Genomic DNA, 15,580 nt, shown 5'->3' on the forward strand with positions numbered 1-15,580 from the left:
AAACTGCCTGTAGTTAATGAATTTGTTGAGAATTTTCATGATATTATAAAGGATATTGACACTGTATGTCTTCAATCAAAAAATCATATTGACTGGGCAACCACTGAAGAAGACAATGATGATGATAATGATGATTTTGATGTTGATAATAATAAATCAAACAATGTTGCGTTTTCTAAAGAAGATTATTTTAATGAAATGTTAGTAAACAGTATGTTAGAAAACTCTGATTCAAAATGTTCAAAAGAATTGCATCAGTCTGTATTAAATATTTTTAAAAAGTATCCAATTGAAATTAATTCAGAGAAACATAATCCCAGTAGTGGATTTAATTCTAGTAATTTGAAAAATGTGAATGAAAATGACTGCATAATAAGTCTTAAAGAAGGTGATGACAACATGGAAAGTAACACAGTTGAAATTAATGAACAAGAACAAGAATCACTACCGAACAGCCAGATAATTGTAAATAAACTAAAAGCTTTAAGAAAAAATATTTCTGCAAGCATACATTCTGCAGATGAAGTTATGGCAGATTATAAATCTCATGCAGATTTTATGAAAAAAATCAAATTTAATAATGAAATATCTGAAGATACAGAGAGAATTACTGATGAAAAAGAAATAACCCTGAATACACAGAAAGATGACATAAACCCAAAATTTTCATTATCAGAAGAGGATGTTATTGAAATGTTTATAAAAGATAAAAATGGAGTTCTAGTAGAATTTTCAAAAGTAACAGATAAACAAATCACTCAAGTTAATAACATGAAAATAGAAAAAGAAATTGTGGAACATGAGAAGGTTATTGCAAAGGAAAAAGAAGAAAGTGAAAATAATGGAAATAATAAGAAAAATGAGTCCATTAATTCATCTAATACAACATATTCAATAGAAGAGTTAAAGTCAAATAGAAATTTAATAAAAAATAATGAAAATAATAGTACTGGTGGCAACTTAATTAGCAATAGTTTTGATGAAAATAATGATGATGATGATGATGATGTAGTTCAAAGATATGTACATTGTTCACTTGAACTAAAAATGGCATCAGAAGCAAATATAAGTTTAGAAATTGAAAAAAGGAAAGAATTTTAATTTTATTCTATTTTAGTAAATTCCTGAAAAATTAAATATTTCTGAAATTAAAAAAAAAAAAATCTTGTTTAAAAAAACACTGTTTAGTTTATTATACTTAAGAATAAATTATTCATTGTAAACGTCATAAAAATTTATGAGAAATTATAAAAAAATAAAAAGTAATTGTCAAAAGACTATAAATGCGTTGTAACTGAAATGCCTAATATCTTAGAAAAAAATTACAAAACAGGAATGAACTGTTTCATTCTTTATCTCTCTGTGATCAAATATTGCAGCACTTTCATAATTGTATTTCCACTTGTTACTATAATATTTTTGTATTTCACCCACAGTCATGACAAGTAATGTTACCTGGCACTAAAGTCATTGTAAATCGTCTCACTGAGTGCATTAGCTCAGCATTGTAGACTGCTTTTTGTCTTTGCTATTCACTGTCAGTCCATTAACTGCTTATTTCAATGCAGAACACACACACACACACACGCACACACACACACACACACACACACACACACACACACACACACACACACACACACACACACACACACACACACACACATACACACACACACACATATATATATATATATATATATATATATATATATATATATATATATAATATTAAAAAAAAATTAATCCACCAAATACAGTTCAAATAAGAGGTAAGAACACTCATAGTACTCTAAAAGATCACTCATCTATATCGCTTTCAGAGTATTACTCCATCAGTATGACAAATTTTATAAACTGAACACAATTATAAATTAAAATATATAGCTAAAATAAAAAAAAAACATTTTAACATACACACTAATGATTTTTTAAAAACATTTACTCTTATTTTCTAATTATATATGTTTGTTATAATTGAGTGCAATTTATAAAATTTATCTGCTGATGCAGTAATACTGTGAAAGCACTACAGGTAGGGGGTGAGTGTTCTTAGCCTTTATTCGAACTGTATCTGTTAGATTTCAATATTTGTTTTTAAAATAATTTATTTGATAAAGTGTTTAAAGAAGATTTGAGTATGTTTAAAGAATTCAGGGGATGGGTCGCCCACATCAAAATAAAAAAACTCTACATCAGCATATGTTTTGAAATACATAGGGTACTGGCTGTTTGCCATTTTATACTTTAACATAAAAATTTTTGTTTACCATTCTTTTCTCAGGAATGGTTAATCATATCAAGCTGAAATTTCATATACTGTTAGGGTACCTAGAGGTTTACTTGTATAAAAAAAATGAACCTGATTGCTGAATCCATTTCAAAATGGTAGCTATGTAAATTTTTTAATTGTTAATATCTGTACAACCACTGATTTATTTAAATGATGTATTTACAAAAAAATGGTTATGTGTATTATGATAAAAAAGAAAGTCATTTAATTATTCAAATCCATTCATAAATGTCAAAGTTAAGCAAACGTTCTTGGAGTCTCAAGATTAAAACCAGTTTTCATTTCCTCCTTAATAAAATATAACAACATGATCTCAACTGGAGTAATTCATTAATGTTATCACTTAAATTATAAAAAATTTAATAATATTGAAGATATTATGATAGATATAATATTATTGATATCATGAAACTATTATAATAATAAATATTAATATTGAAAAATAATTTGCAAGTAAAAAAAATGTAATAAAGAAGTCATTATTGTCCAGCAACTGTACCATATTAAAATTAAAGGTATTAACAGTTATTTTACATGGCCACCATTTTGAAATGGATTGAGAAATCAGATTTGTTATTTTTATAAAAGTAAACCTCTAGGTACCCAAGCAGTATATGAAATTTCAGCTCAATATGATTAACCATTTCTGAGAATTAGATTTTTACATTAAAAATACAAAATTTGGATAGCTGGTAAACTAAATGTTTACAGACATGTTTATAAAAAGTTTTTTTCTTTACTTCGATAGGAGACACCATCCAATGTGTGTGTGTGTGTGTCTTTGGGGGGGGGTCCTTTTATTACGCATTAATAATATTTCAGTTTCTTTATAATAAGAAGTGATTTTTAATAATAATAAATTTTCTGAGTAATAAGTGTACTGTAGTCAATGTTTTTAAAAACGTTTTGAGTTTTCAAAAGATTATACATCACGAATATAATAATTTAAACTTACTTGAAATTTTATAAATTAAATTATGAAACATATTTGTGAGAGACTATAAAATAAAAATTGTATCAAATACACATGAAAAATATAAATTTCTGAAAACTGAAGGTTTTTCAAAATTTTGAAAGAAACTTTGGTATTTATTAGAATAAATTTAGGATTATCAATTGAACATAAATCATGAAAACTACAGTTATCTGAATCAAAAAATATTTTGAGTTTACTAGCAAAACTTTTTATTGGTAATTAGTCTACTCCTCCACTTTAATTACATTTTCATTTCTTTTTAAAGTTTTATGATATAGTTTTAAAATATAATTTTATAACTGAGATAGGTAAGACAATGAAAAAAACTGTTGAAGAAATTTTCAAAAAAATCTTTTTAATAGTAAAAAAACAAAAAAAACATATTAACCTGTTTGTTGCAATTGCAATTTGTAGAGCTACTAAGTACATACTGAAGATCCTGGAATTCCTGGCCTAGGTACCTAGGTATTTTTTCTACCATATTCAAATATGTCATGTTTTTGATGCTAGATCTTCTTAGTGTTTCAAACTTCAGCCTATATTTGATAATAACGAAGTTCTGGTCAATGTCTGTATTGGCTAGTGAGTATATTTTGTAATCCACAATAACATATTAGAATCTCAGCCTAACTGTTATGAAACCCACTAATTGAAAATCAGCTATTTTAAGACTGCACCTACATATAATTATGTAGTCTTTGTCATAATATTTGGGAAAGTCATAGTTGTCTATTAGTTATAAAATTTTACATGTCATAACATATCATCTTCAACTTATTGGGCCATGGTGTTCTTTATTTTTCACAAGTTTTTTACACATTAGGAATAAAAAATTTTTTAAAATCTGCTTGAAGAAAATTATGCCAATATTGAAAAAAAAATCAAAACAAACCTGGAATAACCCAAAAAAATGTGAGAATCACCACAGGTGATTCTTGTGCATCACATGCGTGCCATGATCCTCACGGCACACAAATAAGTTTATTGCCAAAGTACCTTTAGGATCACTGGTGATACTTGAATTTTTTTTGCTTATTCCAGGAATTTTTTTTGTTATTAATAATAGCTACAGGCTTTTGTACAATATGCCTCCAGTTCTATTATATCGTCCTGTTTCAGCCTTTTGTAGGTCATGTTTACTAGAAGGGTACGGTTTCTTTTGTCCTACCATTTTGCAACTATAATCCCATTAGTGTTGTTATTTTTTACTATTTTTCCTTTTTTACTTCGTTGTACGAAGTAAAGGAGTATTGTGATTGTAATACATTTCGGTTTCCAGATTTCAACAGAAATATCCATTTTGACCTTCCCTGAATCCATTTTGACTAGTTTTGACGTGATGTCTGTATGTATGTAAGTATATCGCATAACTCAAAAACGATTAGCTGTAGGATGTTGAAATTTTGAATTTAGGACTGTTGTAACATCTAGCTGTACATGTCTTTTTTTGATTACAATCAAATGAACCGAAACTGTTCAAAATAGCCCAAAATCCAAAACATTTTGGATTTTGGACATTTTGTTAACTGCATTTTGTTATAGCCCTCATTGAGAGCTTTACAACAATATATCATAAGTGGTACTTATTTTTTTCACTGGTTACAGAATTATAGACAAATAACATTTTAATTAATGAAATGTATTTGGATCTTAGGGGAAGGCACATTGATTCGAATCAGACTTCATTCCCTTTTTTTAATTTATATTTAAATATATTGATTTATTAATAATTATTAATCTCTTTGTAAAAAAAAAAAAATTACGATGAATAATAATTTAACAAAAAAAAAGTATGAAAAAATTTCAGTTTTTAATGAAATAAAATTTAATGTACTTTTCGGTTTAAAAAAATGTGTAAATGTAATTTAATAGGTGTACAAGGAAGTCGTGTGTTATTCAAATTGGATTTTTTTATTTTGCTTCAATTACATATTTTGGTAAATGTTTTCAATTCTGACATAGTGTGCCTAACAAATGTGTATGTTTTTGCAACAATGACTTTGCTAATTGTACTGATGTGTAATAGTTATAACTCTCCTTTCATGAAGGAATTGTTCTGCTGATTTTATGGTTCGTGGATAAAATATTACTATGAAACCTATATTATTATGAACTAAAACCCAGAGACTTTCAAATAACAACAAATATTATTAAAGACAACACAAATAATTCACTAGAAATGACTACAATAACACTCACATGAACACAGTGTAAATCATCCATGAAGTAGTTTCAAGAACAGTCACTAGATGACAGAGGCATGTATATAATGTTATTATTAGCATTATGAGATGGTCAAAAGCCTGATTCAAGTGTTTCAAATGTGCTGTGCATTACTATGACACTTTAGCTTACTCTAAAATTATGTGAACCGAGGAACCACTGTGGATCCTTGCGGCCTCTCAGAAAAACATTTTGAAAAATACTGGTGTTTTTCATGGCAGCCAGTTTGTTAAATCACTTTGTATATTAATCTTCAATGACTAATGCTACCTGTTCATACATAAAGTCAGGTGATGGTGGTAGTGTTTATGAGTTTGGTGGACACATTTTTAAAATGTGGTTGAAAAGAATATTAAATTTGAATTGCGTTTGAATAAGTTTAGCTGTTGTGTGTGCATATGCAATTTGATGTAAAAAGTATACAAATTTAAAAACGATGGATTGAATTTCGGGACAAAATATCGGGTGGGGCTGTGTCGGGGGGCACGGCAGTAGGTTTAACGTGAAACGTTACAGACCTTTGATGAAGTTCCTCATTGGTTCAGACCGACCAACTTATCTGTTGAGTTAAATGGGAGAGCCACCATCGTATTTTTTTTAATAAAACAGTCTCAAATTGAAATTTTAGTTACCTCATTTGGTCAACTCTACAAATAAATTGGTCAGTCAGTATGTCAGTGAATCACTTTGTGTATTGGATTGTAATTAAACAGAGACGTTAACTACATAATAAATTTAATTTTAACATAAAACAGACAATGGTACATTATATTTATTTCGACTAACATTCGACGACAATTTTGTTCAACATTGGTATGTGATACGAGAAGTAAGAGAGATAAGGCATAATAAGCTCGCGCCGTCGGCGTCGTGCTAGCTTTGCGACGCTCCCAAAACAGTCTCGCTGTTCCCTAATTTATCTTTCCGGCTTGCCTTTGCGCGGGCTGAGGTTGACATATTGAATTTTTATACCCTTTTACATGTTTACTTTAATTTTTCACACGTAAATATTCTCCAAAATACTTATTATATTATTGAAATCGATTTATCTCGAGAAACTATAAACCCAAACACACGAATCACCGTGCTCAACGTGAGCTACACTGAATGGAAATAAGCGATAGCGCCAGATTTGGCAGACTCCGTTGTGCCCCCTCCCGACAACCATCTAATCAGTGATGCAAACTCAGTCATGTCGCGAGCTGATCATGTAAGTTGTAAATTGACACCGCATCTACGTCTCTGAGACAAATAGTGAGACCTTTTCGTTACGCTACAGATTTTTGTTCTGGTATTCGAATGTTTCGGTGTCATTTTAAAGACGTTTCACGTTAAAAAATATCACGTGCTTGATCAATTATTTCGTGACGATTAACGTGCATCAAAATAATCGATATCTAAGATACATATCGATAACAGGAACCATCAGCTGTTGTAAATCATACATTGCAATATATTCTTATTAAAAGCGGTGGTAGGCGTTAGTTATCGAGAGTAGCAGGTAGTTTTATCGTTTTGTATAGTAGGTTGTTATGGATGTTGAAACTGGAAGTACAAATACGTCGTTAGATGATAAAACTGAAGATTTTTGTGAAAATCCTACAAGGGATACTTTGGCAGAGGGATTGATGTGCATTTTAAAACCAACTATTGATCAGTTGGATGAAAGAGTAAAAGTTACCAGGTAAACAACTTAACCTATATTACAGTTATTTTATTTATTTATTTTCTAATTTTAATTCTTTTATTTATTCTCATTTAAAAATGTCGAAGTACGTATTCAGTTTTCTAATATTTTATACCACCATGTAGTTTTACTTTAGAATTTTCTTTTCGAAAGAGAATTTACAAATAATTGAAGAAGTTTCTTCAAGGTGTAAAAATTTCATTGTTTCAAACTTGTATGCTCTAGTCAGTAGTTGTAATAATAACTACTGAATTACAACTAATTCTGTTTATTGCTAGGTGAGGAGGTTATCAATAATATTTTTGTTGATATGCTGTAGTCTTGCTGTTTCAATAATAAGTTATATTTAAAACTATGAATTTTTAGTAAATAGATTTAATGAAAATAAATCTGTTTTATAAACAAAATTGTGAATTCAAATAGAAAGATAAGGAGCGGAAGATTTTGAAGTAAGAAATTTATGTTATAAGAGACCAAATTAGGAAAAATAAATCTATGATGAGTTCTTGCAAAAGAACCAGTTTGATAGGTTGGTTTGTTATCACCTTTAGAGTTAATTAATGTCATAATAAAAGTAAATATAGAAGGTATCACTGTAAGAAAGACCAAATTAGAATAATAAAATAAATGATTAAAGCATCTCAGATTTGGAATTTAAGATAATAGCATTTAGTAATGAAATTTTTATATAAAAAATGTCAGTTTATGCAAGTTAAAGATATTTTAATTCCTAATAGTTCTACTACAAATATAGCATACACCTGTCCAGTGCTCTTGTGATGTAACAATATCTTAGGAGCTATAATCCATTTGGGAATTACTGATATAAATGTTACATATTGTGTTTGTTTATTAACCCTTTAGTTTCTCTCTCAGAATGCAGTTGTCTCTCAGAGATTAAGTAGTCGTTGTGAAAGTATGATTTTTCTGTGGATACCCTTCAGAAGTTCTTTTACTCCATAGGATATGTTTACCCTAAACTACAAGTGTACAATCATGTCCAGTACATCTGAAAATGCCAGAAAAACAATAAGGACACTGTTATAGGTAAGTTTTTGGCCACCTATAAATAAGCTAACATATCTCTGTGTGGAAGATTGCTGTATGCCTTTAAGAAGCATATAGATGTACCATAAATAATCTGCCCTTTAAGAATTTATTGGGGATACTGATTATTGATGTGACTTAAAAATTTCAAGCTAACTTGTACTGTGCATTAACAGTACTGTGCATCAGAAAGCAATGGAAATCCAAGCTGTTTTCTAAAGAGTTTTTATTTTTTTTAAAAAGAAAAATGATTCTGATTTCTTGAGTAAAATATTGCGGTGGTAAAACAGTCCCCCAGTTGAATCACTTGATGGGATTGCTGAAGAGGTGGGTTCATAAAAATTTATAAAGATTTAGGCATTTCTCATGTTGTAGCATGGAATGTTGACTAGAAGGCTAACCCAAATTACCCAGGAAATGGATAATTTAGGTTAGAACTAGGTAAAGTAGGAATGAACTATAAAGATAACCTCAAGCCTATAACAATATAGTGCAGGTTTTCATCCCAACCTTAATAGAAGATACAGAGAAATAAAATATATATAAAGAAACTGGTCATTAATAAAGTATGTAAAGATTAAGATAAATATGTTAAATATTAACAGATGAGGTTATAAAAGAGAGAAAAGAAATTAATAATTGTATTAAAAGAGACTTTTAATACTGGTATCATCAGTGAAGATAAGAATTGCTTCTTCTCTTCTGTTTTAGGTCATTGTTTGATAAAGTTGTAAAATACTTATAAGTAAGGCAATAACATTGGATGATATACAATCAAAATTAATTACTTGTTTAGGAGAAGTGACTCAATAATTTTCCTCAATATTAGCACAGATTAGCTTGTGAATGGTTTGAGACTAGAGAATTTTCTCAAAATTTTCGAAAAAAAAAGTAATTTTTACCATATAAAAGAAGGTAGGTTTTAAGAGAGAGAGAGAGAGATATCAATCAGGTAGTCAGTCAGGTATTAGTCTTACTACATCATACATTGAAAGTAGTACTTGCAGTAGTTTACAAGAAATTTAAATGTGTGATGGAAGGTGACCAAATGAAGACCAGTTTGATTTTAAAGGCGTTAAGTGTGATCACTCTGGCCTTCAAACTAATTGTAAAAGGCACTCTTAAAAAGAATAAAGTGACATGATATTTATAGATAGTGGAGGGAAATGTCTAATGTAGAATGAAGCAAAACATTTAAAATGTTAAGGAAAATTGCAGTAGAATATAAGGAAAGAAGACTAATATAAAATGTATACAAAAAATCTGGTAACAGCTATTAGAGTAATAGGTGAAGAAAAGCAAGCTCTAATTAAAAAGTTGTGTGAAAGAATGTTGCCTCTCTTCATTCCCTTTCAGTTACTATGTAGAAGAATCAATTTAGACGTTGAAAGGAAGATTTTAAAATGAAGTAATTATCCAAAGAGAAAAAATAAAATTTTCCGATGATATTGTTTTTTTTTTGGCAGAAATAAAAAATGACAAGAGATTCTGATAGATATGGATACTTTCAACTTTCCAAGAGAAAAATTCAGTTTCAAAATAATTGTGAAACAAAGGAAATGAAATGTGACAAATGTGAAATAATAGAGGATTAAAATGGGTGAACTCATCATGCCAGAAGTTAGTGAATTTTGCTATTTAGGATGTAAAATATTTTGAAGGATCAATGAACTAAGGTACAGGTCTAAAACAGTCGGATTCAAGCAAGGATTCGCTGGTAGGGAACCCAGATTAGAGGCAGATGCTTATTAAAAGACCCAGACGCTGGAGAGTGCTGTCAGGAACGGCATAGCCGGGTCTGGCATAACCTCCCAGGGCAGTAGAGGCATCTGGCACCCTCAAGGTCATGTTATACGGGATCGTGGGTTGGGCCTTGAGGGGAAGATACAAGCAAGAAGAAACTTTTTTATGTAAAAGAAGTCTGCTCGTATCTAATTTAGACCTAAAAATTAAAAAACTTTTCTTAAAAATATTTTTTCAGTTATTTATGGTAATGAAATTTGGATATCAGGAAAAGTAGAATTGTAAAGAAAAGAGGAAATGTGTTATAAAAGGATGTGATTGTTAGATAAATTGATAAATTCAAAATGATGACATCTTAAGACAAATAGAAAGAGAAATGTTTGTACAAAATTTTTAAAGGGATAAAACTGTGTTGATGGGTCTATTATTAAGAGTTCCAGGTTTATTTAATTTGCTTATAAAGGGAATTGCAATGGTAAAACTGTAGAGGAAGACAAACATTGTAATTTATGAAAATAGATAGCTGAGACTGTAGGATGTAGTAATTATATTGACATTAAAAAATAATTAGAACAGCAAAGAATCGTGTATCAGATCACTAAAATGATTTAATCAAAAGTGAAATTTACTTTTTATTAAAATTATTAAACATAAAAATTTTATACATTTTCCCCTTATAAATGTTAATTTAAAAGCTAGAAGCAGATGAATATTAATATCCACTTTTGCAATAAATGTGTTTGGTATTAAACCGGTTGAGGTAACATAATTTAGACTGTCACTTGCATAGTGTTTGGCATGCTGATTTCTAGATCAGCTAATCACAGTTTAATTTTTAGCAAGGGTAGCATTTTTTCATCTAACCTCTCATCTTCATTAAAATACCTGTATGGCATGTCTGAATCAGATACTAAAACTGTGCCTTTCACACAAGTATGTACAACATTTTGCTGCTGTATACCAGTTTATCTATATGGCAGTTGAATTTAGTTAGCTGATTTTAAATAAAAATGTACTACTTTTTACTGTTACTTGTATTTTCCTAATGTGTGCATTACAATCTGTTCAACTAATGAACAGTAAGCACCAACCCTGTGCTTGGCCCAATGAAGTGAATGAGGATGATATTTATGACATATAAATGAGGTGCAGTTTTGTATCAGACTCAGGCTGACCATTCTTGAGATGTGTGGTTAACTGAACCCCAACCACAAAGTACACTAGTATCCACTAACTAATCAAATCAAATTGGAGAGCTACATCAAACCAGTCAAATGACTGAAGACAAAAAAAAAAAAAATTTACAAAAATTTTAATATACGTTTATTATAAAATTACTAAACTAATCAAATCCGTTTAAAAGTGACTAACGTTTACTAGGATTTGAACCTCAGAACCTTTGACTTTGAAAATCAGCTATTAAACAACTGATTTTCGACAGTGAGTTAACCACTTTATCAGCTCGGTGGACTAAATAAAAAATTAATTTTATAAGTTTTTTTTTGAACAAGAGATCTGTCTTCATTACATTATATTTTTTAAGTTGGTCAATTTAATTTTTTTGTACAGTTCTTAAATTGAGCTTTTATGAATATAATTTTTTTAATTTTTTGTTTCAATCTTTTTTGAAATTACATGTAATTTAATTATGAGTAAAATTGTATTATTTATTATATAACCAAACATTTTTATTAATGAGTGAAAGAAGAAATAGATCAACTATTTTTCAGAATGCTGGAGTTTCACTATCTTTGATTATGGATGAAAAGATAATTTTTTAAAACTTTATGTATTGTCCAGATAAGATTATTACACATTTTGTTGAATTCTTTTCCCTCACTTTATCTGTCTGTTACTCATCCATCTGACAATTGTCTATTGATTTTATTAAATTGTTGTGAAAATATTAATAATTATTTTAGTAAAATTAAAATAAATTGTAATTTTATAATAAACGTATATTAAAATTTTTGTAAATTTTAGTTTTTTTTGTCTTCAGTCATTTGACTGGTTTGATGCAGCTCTCCAAGATTCCCTATCTAGTGCTAGTCGTTTCATTTCAGTATACCCCCTACATCCTACATCCCTAACAATTTGTTTTACATATTCCAAATGTGGCCTGCCTACACAATTTTTTCCTTCTACCTGTTCTTCCAATATTAAAGCGACTATTCCAGGATGCCTTAGTATGTGGCCTATAAGTCTGTCTCTTCTTTTAACTATATTTTTATTCTACTCTCTTCCCTATCTTCTTGTTCATTATGAAACGTAGTCCTGCCTGCCCATTATTTGAAGCTGAGTTTATTATTCTAAAATCACCTGACCAAAAGTCGCCTTCCTCTTCCCCCGAACCTCACTAATTCCTACTTCATCCACATTTATCCTAACCATTTCTCTTTTTAAATTTTCCAGCCTACCAACCTTTTTTAAACTTCTAACATTCCACGCTCCGACTCGTAGAATGTTATTTTTTAATTTTCTGGTGACCCCGTCCATAGTACTCCCCACTTGGAGATCCGAACGGGGTCTAGTTTACCTCCGGAATATTTTACCAAGGAAGGCGCCTCCATCATTGCTATATGAAAATGCAGAGAGCCACATTTTCTTGGAAAAAAAGCAGCTGTAGTTTTCCATTGATTTCAGCTGCTCAGTACTCAGAGGACTGAGTGATGTTGATATGGCCGTTTAAGTCGTCCTGACTCACGCCCCTAACAACTACTGAAAGAGCTGCTGCCCTCTTTCAGGAATCATTCCTTAGTCTGGCTCTCAACAGATACCTTTCCGATATGGTTGCACCTTCGGTCCAGCTACTCTGTATCACTGAGTACTCAAGCCCCCTCACCAACGGCAAGGTCTCATGATTCATAGAGGAGAAAATTTTAGTATATTATTAAAAACTTGATTAAGGCACAGATCTGTAAAAGAGGAGAAATTTAAAAGCAATGTGTGTGTTTGTAAAATTTGATTGGTAAAAATTCAGTAAGTCAAATATACAATCAAACTCTTGCTCCTAAAAAATATTTAAAAGGTTGCTTTTTTATTTTGAGAAGATAATAATTTTAAGTTGCTGTTAAAAATTTCTTACTCTAGTAATAATTGAATTTTGTTGGTGTAAAAAAAAATCTCTGGTTTAACATTTTCTTACTTTCATTATATGACAGAGATTAGAGATTACTTTTATCAGCCTTTTGAATACAATTTTATGAAGAAAGTAGAATAGGTTTAAATTTATCATAAAATACTTGTGCCGCGAACTTACAATACTCTTTATTTTAATAAAAATTCACACAAAATTACAGTTTAATTACAGTTCATTATCTTTTATGATGATGATACATTATTTATAATAAAGTTCGCATTGTAGTACATTTAGATATTGTTGATGAAGTGTAAGTTCCTCAGGACATGTTAGATTAATACTTTATATAAGCCAATTATAGCCATTGCACAATGTCTGCTGGGCATATAGCTGTGCTTATTTTCTTAATAATATCCCGGCATTCTATATTTAAGGTTAATATTATGAGGTTGTCTACTAACGATCAGTGATTTGTTACTGGACAACTAATGCCAACTAGTGGAGACTTAATAAAACTTAGATGTATTTGTGGCAGATGTAGTACAATGTCTGCTGGGATTATAACAGAGTATAACCCAATTTTTTTCAGGCAGGGGAGGGGAGATGTTATGGAGGCAAATTTTCATTTATCAAGCCTCTCCTCTTCTCCCGGTGTTATTTACTTCTGACGACATCACAATGTCTATTATCGCCGGTATACAGTCTATATTTCTTAGCAGTTACACAATAGATGTTAGAAGAGCTTCATTCTTTACATTTTACTTTATTGGTAAGCCTAACAGTTTCTCACTGATCAGTGATACTACTTTTTTTAATGTATTATAGCATCATGCCTTAACAACAGTTTTTCATTAAATATTTTTTGTTTGTTTAAAAAACTGGATATGTTGTAGAAGTAGCTCGTTAACAGTCATCAGTCTTGTGATGTCTATTAGAGTGAGTGTATTTTACGCTAAACCTTCTGAAATCAATTACTATTGACAATTCTGTTTTCCACTTTATTAAATCAATTTTCTTTAAATCTCACGGTTAGTTAAATTTAGTTCAAAGTGAGCAAGGTTTACTACTCATCAAACACAGTTAATTATAGAGAGAAAAATTCAGTTTTCAGGTTAACAAGATTTGAAATTAAAATAATAGTATGTAATGGAAAGGTGAGTAATGAGGAATTATTGGATTATTGGAGAGTGCAATATACAGATGTTTCAGATTTTTTATTTTGGTAGTGAAGTTTTAAAAGTTGATAAGGTAATGAAGGTATAACAACAGACTGGCATAAGTTTGAGGAGATTTTATGTAGAATAGATATTAGTTAATTCACCGAAAAAATAATCTTAACTATTCTGCTAAATAATAATGAAAAAAATAAACAGTTTCCTGCATGCAATTTTATGTGTATGGACTTACGGTTTGAGATAACATTGACAATTTTTTACATTATTACGGAAACTTATTTAATTAATATTGTGTTGACATGATGGCCAGAATGATCACTGTAAGATTAGTTAGCCTTTATTTGTAATAACCAAAAAAATTATGTGCTGATGAATATATTCATCTTCGAGATACTGTGCAACAAGACACCAATGTTAATGCTAACAACATGGGTAAAAGTGTCATACTTCCTTCATCTCTCACTAGTTCACCGTAGTATATGCATGAGAAATTTCAAGATGCTATGACATATGTGCGTAAACATGGGTGTCTAGGTTTATTTATAACTTTTACGTGCAATCATGAACGGGCAGAAATAAAAAACTAACTATTCACTGTTCAAAAATATACTGATAGACTCGATATTATATCCAGAGTTTTCCATTAGAAATGAAAAAACTTCTAGACCTTATTAACAAAAAATAAATATTTGGTTTTGTCAGCTGCTATGTGCTAAGTATCGAGCGGAAAAAAACATGGTTTACTTCATTGTCACTATTGGCATTAGTAATCACTGATAAAAATGTTGAACCATTATTATTTAATTGTTTGTAAACATATGAATCTCAAACCATGTGGTGGTATAAATAGGTCATAATCATGCATGATAAATGGTAAAGTTCAAAAACGTAACCTTGAATGTACATTTGCAACACTCAAACTGCAGATGACGATTACCCGACTTATCGCAGAGAAGTCCAGAGGATGGAGGTCATATGACAACTTTAAACATGCAAGGTAATTTAATTGATTTTGATAATAAATGGATCGTCCCACATTGTCCGCTATTGTCATGTTGCTTTAATGTCCACATAAATGCTGAATTTTGCAACTCCTTGCAAGGCATTGAATATATCTGCAAATATATTGCCAAAGATTCAGATGAAGCAATGTTTTTGGTTGAAAATCAAAGAGATGAATTAAATTGTGGTAGATATAGATGTACATCTGAGATTGATTGGCGATTTTTTGACTTTCCATTACATCTGCGTTATCACATTATTGTTCACTTAGGGATTCGCATAGAAAACTATCAATGTATTTATTTCACTGAACAAAATTGCAAAGTCTTTGAAAGTCCAGAGACGACCACTCTTA

At 30.0% G+C, this 15,580-nt stretch overlaps 1 protein-coding gene across 1 annotated transcript in view; it reads left to right on the top strand.

The window, feature by feature from the left end:
- The first annotated feature begins 6,684 nt into the window (after window positions 1-6,684).
- LOC142318557 (uncharacterized) overlaps window positions 6,685-15,580 on the top strand; it is an 86,527-nt gene continuing 77,631 nt past the window's right edge. The window contains exon 1 of the mRNA XM_075355111.1: window positions 6,685-7,176. Within this exon, the coding sequence (XP_075211226.1) occupies window positions 7,025-7,176 (152 nt within the window). The 5' untranslated portion in view covers window positions 6,685-7,024. The remainder of the gene's footprint in view (window positions 7,177-15,580) is intronic.

This window comes from Lycorma delicatula, chromosome 1 (assembly GCF_047948215.1).
Source record: "Lycorma delicatula isolate Av1 chromosome 1, ASM4794821v1, whole genome shotgun sequence".
Lineage (NCBI taxonomy): Eukaryota > Metazoa > Arthropoda > Insecta > Hemiptera > Fulgoridae > Lycorma > Lycorma delicatula.